Source organism: Esox lucius, chromosome 24 (genome assembly GCF_011004845.1).
Source record: "Esox lucius isolate fEsoLuc1 chromosome 24, fEsoLuc1.pri, whole genome shotgun sequence".
Classification (NCBI taxonomy): Eukaryota; Metazoa; Chordata; class Actinopteri; order Esociformes; family Esocidae; genus Esox; species Esox lucius.
In genome coordinates this window covers 3,706,134-3,725,346 of record NC_047592.1, presented here as the reverse complement: position 1 = coordinate 3,725,346, position 19,213 = coordinate 3,706,134, and the positions used below count along the sequence as shown (strand labels likewise).

General features: G+C 45.5%; 2 protein-coding genes across 4 annotated transcripts in view; both read right to left on the bottom strand.

Moving 5' to 3' along the window:
- znf638 (zinc finger protein 638) overlaps positions 1–19,213 on the bottom strand; it is a 39,562-nt gene that overhangs the window by 17,645 nt on the left and 2,704 nt on the right. For all 3 annotated transcript variants that reach the window (XM_020043358.3, XM_020043359.2, XM_013132583.4), the window contains exons 2-6: positions 7,159–9,058; positions 5,556–5,617; positions 5,349–5,387; positions 4,520–4,798; positions 4,196–4,326 (exon numbers count right to left, since the gene is read on the bottom strand). In XM_020043358.3, coding sequence (XP_019898917.3) covers positions 4,196–4,326; positions 4,520–4,798; positions 5,349–5,387; positions 5,556–5,617; positions 7,159–9,058 — 2,411 coding nt within the window. The remainder of the gene's footprint in view (positions 1–4,195; positions 4,327–4,519; positions 4,799–5,348; positions 5,388–5,555; positions 5,618–7,158; positions 9,059–19,213) is intronic.
- On the bottom strand, positions 78–4,115 carry LOC114840465 (piggyBac transposable element-derived protein 4-like). The gene is made up of 2 exons (XM_034290739.1): positions 3,043–4,115; positions 78–2,495 (listed from the first exon to the last, which is right to left on the bottom strand). Exons 1-2 carry the CDS (start codon positions 3,219–3,221, stop codon positions 656–658), a joined length of 2,019 nt encoding a protein of 672 aa, XP_034146630.1. The 5' UTR covers positions 3,222–4,115; the 3' UTR covers positions 78–655.

Below are 19,213 nucleotides of genomic sequence, written 5' to 3'. Positions count from 1 at the left end.
GGTACCATTTGAAAGGAGACACTCTGTAGTTTGCAGGAATTATAAATTAATGCAGGAAAGTATAACACAATAGATTTGGCAGAAGATAAAACAAACCAAAAACATACGTTTTTTATTTTTTTTATTTTTATCATCATGTTTGAAATGCAGTGGGAAGGCCATGCATTGAGATAGGAGGCTGGAGACACTTCAAGTATTGTCCCTTAGAAGGCAAGAGACTGTAGGTAAAGTTTTAGGCAGCTACATTGAATGACCATAGAGATGCAGTATATTCTGTAAGAGGACTCCCAAGTGTCCTTTCCGAGTGTCCCCAAATCTACCCAAGTGGCCAAATTGGATAAATGATTAAATTCCAAGCATATGACAACAAAGATTATTCAAAAATACAAGTGTAATAACAAATAAGGTTTACACACTCCCAGAAATGTCATACATGGTGGATCATTAGTTTCCCTTCATAAAGGTACTGACAGGAGGCGCGACGAGAACGCTGATCCAATGCCCCCCAAAATAAGTGAACTATTTACAATAAGGGCTAAGTTAGAAGCCAATACTGATCTAATGTCAGAAGTGCAAACACAGCAAACCACAGCAAACAAAAAGTGAAAAAAAAACTTTGTACACATTGAGTGTCCAGATCACCCAAGTCAACCCTCTACATAAAGTTATGCTGCTGATGCCAAGTACCATAACAGTCTCTTTCTGTTGTAAAGCACAGGGTGACACCACAAGTTGTGCAGGTAATAGGTGACTTTTTATGGCACAGGGTACAACGACGCCTTCCAACTGTACCCTTTTGGCCTTGAGGCACATTCAGATCTGCAACCAGATACTTTGGTATGTGCGCACCACTGGAGGCAGGTCCTGGGGCAGGAGTGCTAGAGGAGGCAGATGCTTGTGTAGCAGTTGACTTTGGCCCACATTCAGCCAGCTCCTGGATGAGCCGCTCTCTGAAAGCCAACTGTGTCAGCGAGGCCTGTCCACGACTCTTTGCCATTTGTTGGTGAAGGATGAAGGCATTCACCACAGCAATGTCAATGAAATGATAAAAAAATGTTTTGTACCATCTCATAGTCTTGTGGAGAACGTTGTAATAACCAATGAGTGCGTCTGATAGGTCCACACCGCCCATGTTCTTGTTGTAGTCCTTCACAGCATCAGGAATGGGTATGTTCTTCTTGCTCCATTTCCCTTGTGCATCCTTCACACGTCTGCTGACATGGTTGCCACTGAAGGATTTGTGCATAGTAGTGCACATGACCACCTCTCTGGTATCCATCCATTTGACAAAGAGCAAGTCGCCTTTCCGGATCCATCGCATGCTGCCTCTATCAGCCCTCTTAGGCATGTCGTTCAGTTTAGTTTTGGGAAAACCAACTCTGTTGGGACGAATGGTGCCACAACACCACACATTCAGCTTCTTGAGGTCACTGAACAAGGCAGGGCTTGTGTAGAAATTATCTACAAACAGCTTGTATCCAGTTCCGAGTAGTGGAAAATCCAACAACTGCATAACTGAATCGTAACTGAGTCCCTTACCGGTGGCTGTGAGTGATTTTCCCTCATAAACAAAAAAGTTCCAGGTGTAGGCACACACGGAGTCGGCCAAAACAAACAGCTTATAACCCCATTTAGTTGGCTTATCTCGCATGTACTGTTTCATTCCAATTCTTGCTTTTGAGGCTACCATCCTCTCATCAATGGACAGGTTCTGGGCGGGCTGAAAATATGTCTTGCAGGCCTCAACAATGCTCTGGTAGAGAGGTTTGATTTTATAGAGCCTGTCAAAGCCTGCTGTGCCTCTCTTCTTTTCATTTTCTTCATCCGTGTGTGGGTCACTCATGTGAAGGGCCTGTGAGATGGCCAAGAACCGGTTGGCCGACATCACAGTTGCAGGAAAAGGCAGCTGGTAGAGGATTGTGCTTTTCCAGTAATCTCTCAGGGTTCTCAATTTCACAATCCCCATGTAAATGACCAGTGACATGTAGGAGTACATGTCATTGATGGAAATGGTCTTCCATGCCTCTTTTTTTCCAGCTTGCTTTTTAGTCCCATACTTGTTGGTGTTCGACACCAGCGTCGCAAGAACAGAGGTAGTAAAAAACAGCTGGAACAGATGGAGGGGGCTGTATGTCCCAGTCATGTCCAGCTGAGGTCCAGGCTGCCTTTTAGGCCTGAATGTGGGTGGACGTGGCTCTACATCCTCCTCCAGTACTGTGTGCCAACGGTCCTCTCCCACAGTGGAGGTGTCAGCTGGTGCACTGGCCCGTCTTTGTCTCTGGGCTGGTCTCTTCACACCTCTGGATGGCCGGACGGGGGTAGGTGTTGATGACCTCGGACCTGGAGTGATTTTGGAGACAAAAGGTGTGCTTGTTGTAGAGCCAGAAACAATGGCAGATGTAGATGCTCCTGAAGTAGTGAGGGCAGGACTGCTTGATTGTGGTTGTCTCTTTGCAGCCGGCTCCCAGAGATCATCCGAGTCTGAGTCGCTTCCACTGTTAAAAAAATAAAATACATTTAGATTTGACTAGAATTACATATGGGGACCAATACTAGAATTATTTATTGGGACAACAACATGTTATAGCCATATAACAAATGTGTGTGTGTGTGTGTGTGTGTGTGTGTGTGTGTGTGTGTGTGTATATATATATATATATATATATATATATATATATTCTAATTTAAACTTTATTTCAACAAGGCATGCAGACTGAGACTAAGATCTCTTTTACAACTGGGCCCAGACAGGACGGAAAAAAACCCAGACAAAACAATACGCTCACATATAGCACAGGACAAAGAACAGTTCTTTCAATCTGTATTTATATAACTTTTTATATGAAAGTTTAGCTGAAATATATATTTGTGTATGTGTTTATTTGTACTGTAATTGTATATTTGTAATAGTATATTTGTAATATATACATATTACTACACTTACTACCCAAATAAAATTATTTTTCAGGTGTACACAAGCATATACACGTACACACATACATATGAACATACATATAAAGAACAATAATTTATTTTACTCACCAATCTAAAACGGGATCCTTTCCTTCCAAGAACAATTCTTCCTCGCCAGAATCAAAACTTTGTTCGCTAAGAGAGTCCTCGTCTAGCTCTTGGTCACTCTCTCGCTGAATCTCCTCAAAAATCTCCTCCAAGTTTGTGTACTTGGTCTTGGATTTTGCTTTCCCACTTTTAGGAGCCATGTTCAAATTCGAAATGTTTAAAATTATCGAAATAACAAGAAGTAGTAACTACTAAGTACTAGCAAGAATGTGCGTAACGAAAATACTAGCGCGCTCTGATGCTCTCTCAATTCGAAATGATGCAGGGGTGTCCGGTTGAGCACACCTCTAGATTCCAGCCCATTCTTCCCACAGTGCACATTCCCCCATCACAAGAAAGGCCAGCTCATTGGCTATCTAGCTAGCTATGTTTCAAATTAATTGGTCGTCATTGGCGGAAGATATTGTCCTTCAAGTTTGTCTTGGTCCATCTTATTGGTGCGTAACGTGAGGCGCGCTACTAGGGTTTACTGAGGTATTGCGCAGCCAATTCGCTGTGTAGAATCTCGGAATAAGGCTAGTTATCTTCCTGAGTGTCTAATCATTACAGACATACCAAATGTCACGGGGAAAATACTTGTTTTATGGTCTGGATAGCATGAGTAGTTTTGTTGCATGTTGATCGAGTCATTTTTCATTCTGTGACGCATGGATACTATGAAAATTAAAACGGATTTTACCAAGCAAAAATATGCTTCCCGTCCTCTCTGGGAACAGAGGGATAAGAAATCTGCGGAGGTTCAGTAATGTAAGTACAATATTTTCCGTGATACATGAAAAATGAAACCGAGTGCCTACAGTAAAGTATTTTGTTCTTGTTGACTGTCCTGAAACAATTGCACCGTGTTTGGTCGTCGTAATAGCTTTTTTAAAGTGCATATTATAATTAGTTTAACGAGATTCCAAGCTTTCTGGCGATATAAGACATGCCTATGACAAAAAAATATATATTTTACGAATCGTCGCAGTTTTTACCACATGCCGCAAATGAGTATGAACCGTCCCGTAGACGGGACGCCGGTATGGTTCAGGTTAAGGAAAACATTTTCTTAGAATGGAGATATTTCTCTGGGTCCCCAAAGATACGGAAAAACAAACGTGCGTGTCTGTCTTACCAGATGATTCCAGTAGTTTTTTAGCGAGTCTTTCAGCACTGGTAGACTTCTGCTGTCTGCTTCTTCCAGCACCTCCTGGAGGGCTGCTCCTCCTATCGCGACGCTCCCTCTCACGACTCCTTGACTGAGACCTGAATGGATGGATTTCATTAGACCACGTTTAAATTATTATTGATATATGTACATACAGATTTTAAAGACATAAGAGTATCATCTAAACAGTAAATAATTACTGATTAAAACAAGAACTAATTCTACCGACACATTCCTTTCAAGTAGTTAGTCTTTTTTTACATGCATAAATAAAATGATTAGTCCTCTAACCTCCGGGATGAAGAGGTCGTCTGGGGCGAGCGGGAACGCCATCGCCCCCTACCCCGTTCCCGGCGCATACCAGGAGACCGAGAACGCAGTGTAGCGGCATTGTGTCGGCGTTCCCGGGAACGCTCCCTGGAACGTGGTCTGCGTGGAGCTGAGGAGGCGGGGTGGTAGGAGGAATGACGAGGAGAAGGAGATCGAGACCAGGACGGAGAACGGGAGGTGGAACGGCTCGCCTGGCGGCGTTGGGGCGGCTGGTTGTTGTCATTTCTACCAGGAGCAGGACTGTAGCGAGAGGGGAGTAAGAGGGGGAGGAGCGCATGAAGAGAGAACAAAGAGAGAGGAGTAGCGGTAGAGTGATAGTTGAGGAAGAAGAGGATGAAAGGCCAAGTGGTCATACGTAGGTAAACTAGCCTGAAAAACATTTTGGATAACTGTACACTGGCAGTAGTGATCCAGGATCAGCTCAGCCTTTTAAATAAAAATAAAACCACTGATGGACCTGATCCTAAAGTAACAGAGACCAGGGATCGTTTCTCCAGGCTTAATGTTCTAGTTCAGGAAGTTAAATTCAGGTCTCCTCAGGTCCCTTCCAGTTTTGTTTGGGTTGATTTAAAATTGGAAGGACATTTGTAGTCCAGCTGATCATCCATCCAGAGCAACTATCATTGGTAAGGGCATTCATTAATTTATTTCCTCATATTGTCCTGCCATGGAAATCAAATCAACGAACCAGAAACAAACCGCTGGTTCGGTCCCAGACAATCTTCTGTCTGAAAACCTAAATAAACAATATAGCAAACTTACGGTAATAAATTACTGAAATTAATCTCACCTGGCCACAGGGACAGTTTCCACAGTCCAGTCAGGATACCTGGAAGAAAAAAAAACAGAAACCAGCTGGAATTAGATCAAGCTGCATTGTGGTGGTTAGAGCTGCAAAAGACTAGCGCAGGTTTAACAGAAAAGTTTATACTGACAAAAAAGAAAACAAACATTTCATAATGTTTGCTAGTGTGACGAAGGACATGAGAAAACTTACGATTTCCTGAGCAGACGACAATTTTCAATATGGAGGTTTGTGTTCTGATGCTCGATCCAGTTCTGTCAATCAAAACGGCACAAACACAGAATAGACTGAGTCTATGAGTTCGTCTTCATCGTTCCTCTAGATCAAGTCTTCGACATTTCATTAGTTCATCTATTTTTTTTTAAGTGCAAACTTTGTTATAGCACCAAGCACATGTATCACATTTCATGACAGAATTTGGATTTAATACAAAAAAATAAAAAATACAAAGCGCGTCTCAATCTGATCTACCAACAAAACCAAAAAGTAGGTAGAAAATCACAATCGACAATAAAAAGATGGAAAAAGCATGTAGAATGTTGTGGGATCTTCTTTCTTCTTCAAAGTGGATTATGACTGAAGGTAAACGACTGGAACAGATTTCCTTGTCTCTTCAGCAGAAATCTTGTAGCCCAAAAACATTCCAAAAGTGATATTGATATCATTATATTTTAAATTAAACAATCCACCGATTTTCTTGTCTCTTCAATCGGCGGACTAACTTAAACAACAGTACTTAAAATGGCCAGCGGCAGGAGTACTGAGAGATTCTGTCAAGGGTTTCAAAGGGGGAGACAGGAGACATTTACATATGGATTACTTAAAAAAAAAAAAAAAGTGTGTTGGCCTAAAATTTAAAATTTTTATACAAATGTTATAGTATAACAGGCCTGATTGACTGAGGTGTTCAAAGCCATCCACAGGATTTTGTGGTTTCATGACAACGCCCAAAAACGAGCTTCTACGGCAACTTCTAAAACTCTGTAGTGGAGTCATCTCTTCCTCATCAGGTGCATGGTCGTCCAAAGTCAAAAGAATACATAGGCATTGCTGGTTTTGAAACGGGAACGTTGTTAACTACTAGTTAATGAATCAAAATACAGCCAAAGTAAACTATTAACAATATATTGTTGTCCAATTTGGTCCAGTTCGGTGACTCCTTTCAAACAAATGCACAATATATATCAACTTTATTTCAACCATTTAATCTCAAACCTTAACTCACGCGAGTCGGGGGAAACACGTCAATAGGTGGTATGGCACAGATAGGTTTAAATAAACAAATCAAAGACATTCAACAGTCCTACCATGGTGGTCTTCAGAACATAAAAAATACAAAGATATTGATATACATAAGTGCAGCCAGTCTTTGATAAGTGACTGCATGTATAGGCTCAGACCTAGGTTGCTATTTTATGACTGATTATTTTAAAATCATTCCGTATTATAAGACTAGAAAAATAAGGCCTGCTTCGGTTTAATTATTTGTATAAAATGTTTTATATAGTAGGATATATTCATACTGTCAACGATGTTTGGACAGGTGGTTGTGATGAGGACTTCATCCTGACATCACCCAGCCCTATGTCCGGAAGTATTTGAACTTCGGTCAAAAAACATATTTTTAGAAGGCATCTCAGAGTAGGAGCAACGATGCCAGGATCAGTCTCACCTTTTAGATCACTATTATTATAAAAATGATCCCAAAAGCTGGGAAGACCTGATCTGGTCAGTACTTATATTCTGAGACGCCAGATACACAGAACCTCCGGGAGAACAGGATTTGAAGACTCACCTTCAGCTTGGTACATTCTATGTTACAGAGAGAACAGGTATGGGGAAAGATTCTGGGAGTTGCCGCGGAGTAATCACTCATCATGGTGGGCGTTGGCAACCTCTTTGGCATTGTCATCGTCGGGGGCGGGATGTTCATCTGCTGGAGCATCGACGGCCCCATTTGCGGAGGCGGACCCAATGGAACCATCGAAGGCGGTAGGACAGGGTACAAGGAGGGCCAAGTGCGGGTCGCTGTCGAAGGGGGAACCCCGAGTTGGACACCTCCATGCCTGAGACCTCCTCCAATTCCTTCAGCGGCACCGGCACCTCCTTCTCCTCCTCCGAGAACAACCAGGCCGGACCGGGACTGAGCATGGCCCCGGACAGCACCTCGATTCTGGGTTGTTAGGAGTCGGTCGATTCCCTGGTCACCGGCGCAAACAGGAATGGGTTTAGCCGCCCCTCTGGATGAGTCGTGGGATGTGTGGGTCTGATTGGGATTGCTTGAAGGTGAAGAAAGGTCAATCCGACTATCAGTATCCTTCTTTGGGAGAGAGATAGGGCTCTGGACAACAGGGCTTTGGGTTTGCTTGGATGTCCTGGAACTTCCCAGGCTGCCGTACGGCGTCCCAGCATGCCCGCTAGGATCGTCCCTCACGGCACCGTATTTCGGTATCTCTTTCGGAAGTGGATCTCGCCCGCCGTAACCATCCACTCGGCTATCGGTAGCATCAAAAGCGCCATATTTGCTAGAATGTCCGTAATCTATAACTTTGCTCTGTCCTCCACCTAAGAGGTCCGACTCTGGGTCAGCTCCCCTGCCAGTCTGGGGACGATGGTCCACATCCACGCTTCCCTTGACCTTCCGGATGCGGATGTCCCTCAAGATGAAGGGCAGGTTGTCTGGAGTCAGCTGGTCGTCAGGGTAATGGCTGAGCAGCTCCAGGTCTTCGTTAGACAGTCCAAAGCTGGCCAGGATGCTACTGGCGGATTCTGATGTATACCGGGCGGGTCGAGTGGTGGCAGTCGAGGTGTTCATGTGAACTTCAGGACCCCTTGAGGCAGACCCAGGTGGTCCCAAACCCCCGAACCCTGAGGTTTGGTACATCTGGGAGGGGGAAGGGGAGGACTGAGATGGGTTGGAGGAGAAAAGTTTAGAGGGAGCGGGTTGGTTCAGGTAGCCAGACCAGGAGTCCATGGAGGTCTTCTGGTCGCCGGAGGACAGGCCAGGCGAGTAGCCGCCCATCCCTCCCCCAGACAAAAGCTTGTCCCTGGGGTCGTGACCCTGGCGAGGATCTCTGCTGTCCAGTGAGCCTTGCTGGTTCTGCGGCCTCATCTTACTGAAGAGCCTCGCCCCCTCTCTGGCACCGCGGATATGACGATCTATGGAACTCTCCATCTCGGCGGTCAGCCCAGCCGACCGCTGCCCTGCGCCGTAGCTCGTTTGCTGGGACACCATCGATGGCATCATGCCTCCCTGGCTGGAGCCAATGGAGGAACTACCAGCCCCAGAGCTACCCAGACCCAGGTGAGAGACCCCGAGAGGTTCCATCCCGACCTGGGCTTGTGTAAGTCCATACTGTCCCATCTGGGTGGTAGTCCTCTGGGATTGAGAGGAGTACTGTCCCCCTAGGGTGTTATACATGGGATGGGACATGTTATTGATGGTGACCGCTGCTTTGAGGAGGTTCAGGAGTGGGTCGAGAGGAGGTGAATGGGGGTGAAGGGAGGGTAGAGGGAGTTTGGTAGCTCTGATGGCGGCGAGCTGATTCAGGGCAAGCTGGACTTTGAGCTGGGCCAACTGCAGAGAGGCGTGGCCTATGAGAAGCTGTGAAGGTGGGCTCCCAACTCTCAGCCCACCAATCAGATTCAGCGGACTTGAACGGGGAGCGGCGCAGCGCTCCAATAACAACGCAAAGCTGAAAGAGTTAGAGAAAAGAGACACAGAGAGGAAGGTTACTATGGGCTTGTCTCCTCGCCGGGCTCCTCTGGAGGGACACACACACTGGTAACGGGTTGCAGACAGGACTTCTGGGATCTAGGATCGACGTGGTCTCTTTCCAGCCTCTCACACTGAAAAAAAACCCTTCAGCTCTGGAACAGTTTCAAGATCATCAGGGTTCAGTTGGTGTGGACGGAGGGGAGGGAGGACGGCTCTTCTGGAGTCTTCGCTGGAGAAAAGACAGACAGCAAGCACAGCGACAGCAGGAGGGCAGACGGGACAGGGTAACAGCGGGACACCATGACAACATACAGTCTCATTCTGACAAGTTCCACGCAGAACACACCTTTAATGAAATTAGCAAGATCGCAAGCAGCTTTCTGTCCGAGGCAGACATTAAAATGAACACATTTCTGTGTCGAAAAAGACAACCCTCCCACCCTAAATGGAAATTACCCCCCAGAGCCGAATGGCTGAAAGATAGGTAAGCTGTAGGCCAGGCGAAGTGGCTTAGGTGTAACCTGTTGATTACAGAGCGTAGAAGGAATTTGATTTAAGAAGTTATCTGGATGCATAGTCAAACAGCACCCCCCACCCAAAACAATGTCTTGAATGTGGTACAGCCAAACAGAGCCCCCCACCCAAAAACAATGTCTTGAATGTGTTACAGCCAAACAGAGCCCCCCACCCAAAACAAGGTCATGAATGTGGCACATCCAAACAGAGCCCCCCACCCAAAAACAATGTCTTGAATGTGGTACATCCAAACAGAGCCCCCCACCCAAAAACAATGTCTTGAATGTGGTACATCCAAACAGAGCCCCCCACCCAAAAACAATGTCTTGAATGTGGTACAGCCAAACAGCGCCCCCCACCCAAAAACAATGTCTTGAATGTGGTACAGCCAAACAGCGCACTGAACTTGTCTGTCAGGTAAACCACTCCACACTTATACAGCGCTGACCACATTGGAAATATCCTCAGTGTTAATAAAAAATTAAATTAAGTAATTGTGCAAAGATTTGAGAAATCGAAGCAGAACTCAGTAAAAAAAAAAAAAAACTGGCTGAGGGAAAACCCACCACTTGTAGGGAACAATTGTGAGCTGAAAAGTGGTGACTGACCAGGAACCAGGTGGGTACAAAAAGAAAACATCAAGTCAGCACTAGTAGTAGTGAACTGCTATGGTTGGTTCACTATATAATATATTAGATTGTTGAAATGCATATTGACGACTTTCTCATCTTTTCATGGTTTGGACATTATCACGTTAATTTAGGTGTTCATGTGCGACCTAACTTTAAGAGAGATCCACTCGTGATAAGAGCCTTACCTCAGTGGATTCGGTGCCGGAACGTAGAAATATATTTTAGCAGTCCTGTCAGTGAACAAGTATAAACGGACGGGTTTCCCATTTGTAGCAAAAGAGAGAAAGCCATTCCGGTCAAATTATAATCGACCTGAGATCTGCCTCCAGCTGAAAAGTCCCACCTTGCAAATCAGTCATTGGCTTGGACATAATGAGTGGCAACCGATTCTACCTTATTGAAACAGAGCGGTGATCGCCCCACCAGTTCACCCTTGATGAAGAAGGAAGAAATGACCGCAGTACCCCAGACTATGAGGTCTTTTTGCACTAACCTTGCCATAATAATATAACATTTGCAATGATTTAGTATAAACGCTCTACCCTTCTTCATACTAAACTACCTTTGTTATACGTAAAATAATAATGACTACATTTGTGATGCAATCTACATAAATACAGTAACTTACAGTAATGTCACAGCGGGTCGAGTTGTTTGTGCTAACCAACAAAGACTTCGTATACCAGGTCGAAAGTGACCAAATCTCGCCGAAAGCGCAAAAATATCACCAACTTGTTGTCTAGGCTGTGAAAGCTTAGCTAACTACTTCCCTAGAAACACGTCTTTCTCCAAACCACACCGCCATTTTGATTGCCTGCCATAGTGTCGTATTAGCACTGTGTTACTTTGTGCCAAATCGACATTTCCTACGGTATTGTCTGTTTGAAATCACACGTATAAAGAACAGATAATGCCTCATACATTATTTGTTTAATAAACAAATTAACATCTGGCGTACCTTCAGTTATTTTTGATCATGTGTATGTAGCTAGTTATATCTCATTAGTTTCCTGTAGTCTTCTCTTCCGGCGGATCCCAGACGATTGACTAGCAAAGGGACCGGTTCGACTATCTCCAGAAATGTTCACCTCCCACAACAGACCAAACGAAAACTAACAGAGCGGTCGATGCCTGCATTAGCTATTTGTCACCAGATGGTGGCAATGTTTCATAACGCTGTCGTGTCCCGAACATCCGAACATGTAGTATAACTGACCATGTCAGAATCTCCTGGTGTTCAGCGGTAACATTGTATGATAAGATGTCTATCTGAACTTTAAATTATATAGTCCACCATTACATATACTTCTGCTTTGGGTAGATGGCCAGTGCATTTTCTTCTAATTTGGACAATTGCATTGTTGTTTCAAATAGCGCAGATGCCAATATATTTGGCAGTATCTGTATACCATTTAAGATTAATAGCCCGGGTTCTATATAAAAGTCATCCCTTGATAAATACCATTTATGTTAAATAAATATAGATGATTGAAACATTTTGTGGGGTCTGTAGCAATAGGATTTCATGGTGTACCTACTGGAACGTGGCTATGAAAAATAATGACTTCTGATTGGACAAAGACTTCCACAGAGTTACCAATCAGCAGGCATATCACCCGATATTTTAGTATTTTGATTAAAAAACGATTCCTCTTGGGACCAGAGGCAGACCGCTTTAATATCAGAGAGGCTTTGCACCCGGCCGTAGTGGGACAGCTGGGGGTGGGGGGGGGCGAGAAGGTTTTATTTTGGGCTGTCATCACGATCCCCTATTAGGCTATCACTGGCTCTGTCTCATGCCAGCAAATGAGCTCATGCTAATAACACGCACACACATCTGTGATTAGGGGTGGTCTTCTACTTCGAGCCCTCTCAAGTTGTCTGCCAGAGAGGGGGTTGGCATTTCCCAGTTTGATTGACAGCTCTCTCGCCACATGACCAAGGAGTTGAGTTTCCAGTTCTGGAGTCCCAAGGATCTAGAGTTATGTCCAAGACGTCGTGCCCGACAACTAAACCAAGTGATGGATTAGCAGACATGTAAAATATTAATGTGATCATCCTGTTGCAGAAAACGTTCCACTTGTAATATCAGCCTTCACTTTACCTTTTAAAAATGTTTCAATGTCCACAAAAAATAACAAATAGTCCTATAAAGCCAACACTAAAGAATGAAAATGTCCAGGAGGCTTGTATTTTGAAACCACCCCAGACTATCTGTTCCTCTACACGTGTGACAGTTGTACATCTCAGAACCACAACAGGGTTTTCATGAAGTCATCTTCCACGTGGCTGCCTGTCTTCCTATAGGACTGCGACAATTTCCCAGTAACAGGAAACCATCTGTAGTCCTTCACCCCAGCCGACAACCCATTCGAGCTCACAAGTTCTTAACCAACCTCAAGGAGTCGCTGGAGCACGCCGTGACAAGATAGACCTGTTCAATACCACGGGCAGTGTTGAGACAGATTATAACGCGCCACACAGAACCCCCAGGCATTGTCATTGTCATGGCCACAGTGACCTTTCCAAACATCAATTTAGCTTCCAGGCCCGATTAGCTTCTCTGAATCAGGAAAGTCTGTGTAAGGCCTTTGGGAATGATTTGTTGGCTAGCTCTGTCAGACTTGATTAATTATACCCAGCAGTGCGGACTACATACATGGACTACACTGACCATAAGAAATACACTGCCCATAAGGACTACAACGACCATAAGGCCTACACTGACCAGAAGAACTACACTGACCAGAAGAACTACACTGACCAGAAGAACTACACTGCCCATAAGGCCTACACTGACCATTAGGACTACAATAACCATAAGAGCTACAATGACCAGACAATCAACCACACAGAGTACACTATGTAACAATCACATACAGAGTTCAGATACAGGGCTCACTACCCAGATTTCCACTCTCCTCTCCCACCTACAATGTCTCTAACTCTCTCTCTCTCTCTCTCTCTCTCTCTCTCTGCTTCTCCCTCTTTCTTACTCACCTCACTCTCTCTCTTTCTAACCCTCTCCACATACACACTTATTCATCAATCGTCACCTTCCAAGGTCATGTTTCACCATCTGACCATTGCGGCATGTGTGTGCGTACGGTAATGTGTGTGTTTGGCAGGCTATAAGAACCGTTAGGTTTCTCTTGGGGCTGGTTAATCCAATTAGCCTTTATGAAAACAAATGTCCCCTTAGCATGCATTTCTCACCACTTTCAGTCTATGATAGGCCTTTTCTCTGGGGCTGTGATACTTGTCTGCCTGTGTGAGGCCTTTTCTCTGGGGTTGTGATACCTGTCTGTCTGCGTGAGGCCTTTTCTCTGGGGCTGTGATACCTGTCTGTCTGCATGAGGCCTTTTCTCTGGGGCTGTGTTACCTGCCTGTCTGCGTGAGGCCTTTTCTCTGGGGCTGTGATACCTGTCTGTCTGCGTGAGGCCTTTTCTCTGGGGCTGTGATACCTGTCTGTCTGCGTGAGGCCTTTTCTCTGGGGCTGTGTTACCTGCCTGTCTGCATGAGGCCTTTTCTCTGGGGCTGTGATACCTGTCTGTCTGTTTCAGGACTTTTCTCTGGGGCTGTGTTACCTGTCTGTCTGTGTGAGGCCTTTTCTCTGGGGCTGTGTTACCTGCCTGTCTGCATGAGGACTTTTCTCTGGGGCTGTGTTACCTGCCTGTCTGCATGAGGCCTTTTCTCTGGGGCTGTGTTACCTGCCTGTCTGCGTGAGGCCTTTTCTCTGGGGCTGTGATACCTGTCTGTCTGTTTCAGGACTTTTCTCTGGGGCTGTGTTACCTGTCTGTCTGTGTGAGGCCTTTTCTCTGGGGCTGTGTTACCTGCCTGTCTGCATGAGGCCTTTTCTCTGGGGCTGTGATACCTGTCTGTCTGTTTCAGGACTTTTCTCTGGGGCTGTGATACCGGTCTATCTGCGTGAGGCCTTTTCTCTGGGGCTGTTACCTGTCTATCTGCGTGAGGCCTTTTCTCTGGGGCTGTGATACCTGTCTGTCTGTATGAGGCCTTTTATCTGGGGCTGAGGCTTTTTCTCTGTCTGTCTGAGGCCTTTTCTCTGGGGCTGTTACCTGTCTGTCTGCGTGAGGCCTTTTCTCTGGGGCTGTTACCTGTCTGTCTGCCTGAGGCTTTTCTCTGGGTATGTATTTTCCGTACACGAGCACAGCTCTGGTTAACGATGAGTAAGGAGTCTGTCCAGCTAACTATGTTCCATGTGTTTTTCCACTGAGACTGTCTTGAATGCCATGTTGGAATATTTCAACAGCCCTCTCTGCAAGACCACCATTTCTATTTTAGGACTGACAACTTAAAACCTGGTCGGCCCACAGCTCTCCCTCTCTGCCCTCCCATGTCCCATCTCCTAACCCAATCAAAACAAATGTATCTGTAGAATACTTAGAAACAGCCCAAGGACAACTTCTATCCCAAAGAATGTTCAATAAAAGAAGAGCTTGGCCTAGATCATTCCTTCACGATTGGCCGAACTGGATGAAAATAACATTACTTGATTGGTTGGATCAGAAAATAACCTCCTCTCACATTGCTACTGACACTTTGATGAGAAGTTTCACCTTCTAAATGCAGCTCTACATTTACAGTATCTCACAAAAGTGAGTACAGCCCTCACAGTTTTGCTAATATTTGATTATATCTTTTCATGTGACAACACTGAGGAAATTACACTTTGCTACAATGTAAAGTAGTGAGTGAACAGCTTGTATAAGTGTACATTTTCTGTCCCCTCAAAATAACACAACACACAGCCATTAATGTCTAAACCGCTGGCAACAAAATTGAGTAACCCCTAAGTGAAAATGTCCAAATTGGGCCCAAACACAACTCCAAGATGACCACTGCCTTGCTAAAGAAGCTGAGGGTGAAGGTGATGGACTGGCCAATCACGTCTCCAGACCTAAACCCTATTGAGCATCTGTGGGGCATCCTCAAACAGAAGGTTCCACCAGCTCTGTGATGTCATCATGGAGGAGTGGAAGATGACTCCAGTGGCAACCTGTGAAGCTCTGGTGAACTCCATGCCCAAGAGGGTTAAGGCAGTGCTGAAAAATAATGGTAACCACACTAAATATTCACACTTTGGGCCCAATTTGGACATTTTCACTTGTTGACAGCGGTTTATACATTAATGGCTGTGTATTGTGTTATTTTGAGGGGACAGCAAATGTACACTGTTATACAAGCTGTACACTCACTACTTTACATTGTACTTTCTTCAGTGTTGTCACATGAAAAGATATAATGAAATATTTACATAAATGTGAGGGGTGTAATCACTTTTGTGAGATACGGTAGATGTCAACTTTTATTTGATCACAGCGAGAAAAGCCAATTCATATTGTACACAAGGTGTAATTATGCAGGACTAAAAAAAGTAATTAGACACTGTCATTAGTGTATGATGCATAAAAATACTGAATAGTCTGAATCTTGTAGTCTTAGTGCATGAGGTATTGAAATATTGTGTACTCTGCATTATGCAGTGTTTGTGGGTGTTCTATCATGGGAAAATACAATGGGTTTATAATTTGACAATGACTCACCTCTGAAGTGACTCCCATTGCTGTATGTTTTATAATGGATGGTGTGGAAACTCTCTTTTACTTGTCAGTACACCCGGCCAAAGCAAGGCCAAATTCGTATTTAGGCCTTATATAGGAAGACTAACTGCAGTCCATAAGCAATAGAGTGTGTCTCTCGTCTTATTGGGCCTGACAATGGCTCAGCAGTAAACACATCTATATCTGTCTCTGAATGGCTGCAGTTTTTTTCACTAGCACTGTTTAAACCCAGCATTAGCACTGCCAAAATACTTATATAATGAAGAAACCAACTGCAATGGAAGATAAAGGTGAATCAAATACATATCTATATCATTGTCTTGTTGGAGGTGGGATATGTGTGGACTGAGGAGGTGGGAGGATATGGGATATGTGTGGACTGAGGAGGTGGGAGGATATGGGATATGTAAGGACTGAGGAGGTGGGAGGATATGGGATATGTAAGGACTGACGAGGTGGGAGGATATGGGATATGTAAGGACTGACGAGGTGGGAGGATATGGGATATGTAAGGACTGAGGAGGTGGGAGGATATGGGATATGTAAGGACTGACGAGGTGGGAGGATATGGGATATGTAAGGACTGACGAGGTGGGAGGATATGGGATATGTAAGGACTGAGGAGGTGGGAGGATATGGGATATGTAAGGACTGAGGAGGTGGGAGGATATGGGATATGTAAGGACTGAGGAGGTGGGAGGATATGGGATATGTAAGGACTGAGGAGGTGGGAGGATATGGGATATGTAAGGACTGAGGAGGTGGGAGGATATGGGATATGTAAGGACTGACGAGGTGGGAGGATATGGGATATGTAAGGACTGAGGAGGTGGGAGGATATGGGATATGTAAGGACTGAGGAGGTGGGAGGATATGGGATATGTAAGGACTGAGGAGGTGGGAGGATATGGGATATGTAAGGACTGAGGAGGTGGGAGGATATGGGATATGTAAGGACTGAGGAGGTGGGAGGATATGGGATATGTAAGGACTGAGGAGGTGGGAGGATATGGGATATGTAAGGACTGACGAGGTGGGAGGATATGGGATATGTAAGGACTGAGGAGGTGGGAGGATATGGGATATGTAAGGACTGAGGAGGTGGGAGGATATGGGATATGTAAGGACTAAGGAGGTGGGAGGATATGGGATGTGTAAGGACTGAGGAGGTGGGAGGATATGGGATATGTAAGGACTGAGGAGGTGGGAGGATATGGGATATGTAAGGACTGAGGAGGTGGGAGATGTGTGGACTGAGGAGGTAGGAAAAAGTGGGATATGAGTGGACCGTAGGAGGTGGAGGAGGCAGTGGTGGATGAATGGATAGAGGTGGAGGTTGGGAATGAGTGGAGTGTGTCTCTCGTCTTATTGGGCCTGACAAAGGCTCAGCAGTAAACACATCTATATCTGTCTCTGAATGGCTGCACTTTTTTTCACTAGCACTGTTTAAACCCAGCATTAGCACTGCCAAAATACTTATATAATGAGGAAACCAACTGCAACGGAAGATAAAGGTGAATCAAATACATATCTATATCATTGTCTTGTTGGAGGTGGGATATGTGTGGACTGAGGAGGTGGGAGGATATGGGATATGTGTGGACTGAGGAGGTGGGAGGATATGGGATATGTAAGGACTGAGGAGGTGGGAGGATATGGGATATGTAAGGACTGAAGAGGTGGGAGGATATGGGATATGTAAGGACTGACGAGGTGGGAGGATATGGGATATGTAAGGACTGAGGAGGTGGGAGGATATGGGATATGGGATATGTAAGGACTAAGGAGGACTAAGGAGGTGGGAGGATATGGGATGTGTAAGGACTGAGGAGGTGGGAGGATATGGGATATGTAAGGACTGAGGAGGTGGGAGGATATGGGATATGTAAGGACTGAGGAGGTGGGAGATGTGTGGACTGAGGAGGTAGGAAAAAGTGGGATACGAGTGGACCGTAGGAGGTGGAGGAGGCAGTGGTGGATGAATGGATAGAGGTGGAGGTTGGGAATGAGTGGACTGTGGGAGGAGGAGTTAGAGGATGTACAATGGTGGAGGTTGGGTAGTGGAATAAACCCTGGACAGTGGGAGGTGGAGGACTAACGTGGAGGTCCAGGATGTACAGAGGTGGAGGTTGTGTAGTGGAATAAACCGTGGACTGTGGGAGGTGGAGGACTAACGTGGAGTTAGAGGATGTACAGTGGTGGAGGTTGGGTAGTGGAATAAACCGTGGACTGTGGGAGGTGGAGGACTAACGTGGAGGTCCAGGATGTACAGAGGTGGAGGTTGGGTAGTGGAATAAACCGTGGACTGTGGGAGGTGGAGGACTAACGTGGAGGTCCAGGATGTACAGAGGTGGAGGTTGGGTAGTGGAATAAACCGTGGACTGTGGGAGGTGGAGGACTAACGTGGAGGTCCAGGATGTACAGTGGTGGAGGTTGTGTAGTGGAATAAACCGTGGACTGTGGGAGGTGGAGTGTATTAATTGTTAATGGTTATATAACTGTGATCCCAGGTAACAGTGAAAGAAGGTGACACTTCTACTTCCAAGGAGTTGTTTCTGTAAAAGGCAACACCCTTGACCGGCTGCCTGACTGACCTGACTGACCGGCTGCCTGACTGACCTGACTGACCGGCTGCCTGACTGACCGGCTGCCTGACTGACCTGACTGACCGGCTGCCTGACTGACCGGCTGCCTGACTGACCTGACTGACCGGCTGCCTGACTGACCGGCTGCCTGACTGACCTGACTGACCGGCTGCCTGACTGACCGGCTGCCTGACTGACCTGACTGACCGGCTGCCTGACTGACCTGACTGACCGGCTGCCTGACTGACCGGCTGCCTGACTGACCTGACTGACCGGCTGCCTGACTGACCGGCTGCCTGACTGACCGGCTGCCTGACTGACCTGACTACACTCCAAAGCCTACGCAACGGGAGAGCTTTCAATAAATCCTTGTGTCAGACCATGACTATTTCACACTTAAAACAAGCATGCACAAACACACACACACACACACCACACACAGACACACCACACACAGACACACACACATTATCCTGTCCCTGCCGGTCAAACACAAGCCACAACCACACATTGTTGGCCAATTTTGTTTTCCTGAGTAGGGATTGTCCTTTATCTCAAATGGCTTACAGAGTCTAATGTGTTTGTATTGGAGCTTAAAGTCTCATGGGGTCCTTACCCTCTGAGAACCAGGTTTTAACATATGTTGTCATAGTCTAATAGAGGCTTTAGGAGTCATTATGAGACCCAGGTTATAACATTTATTCTAATAGTCCAATAGAGGCTTTAGGATTCATTATGAGACCCAGGTTATAACATCTATTCTCATAGTCTAATAAAGGCTTAAGGGGTCATTATAAGACATCCCAATCAGGGGGTT

Excerpts from the sequence above, each read along its gene's own strand:
- LOC114840465 (XM_034290739.1), bottom strand. The coding sequence starts at position 3,221 with ATGGCTCCTAAAAGTGGGAAAGCAAAATCCAAGACCAAGTACACAAAC. Across the intron at positions 2,496-3,042 it reads AAGGATCCCGTTTTAGATTG|TGGAAGCGACTCAGACTCGG; the intron begins GTGAGTAAAATA and ends TTTTTTTAACAG.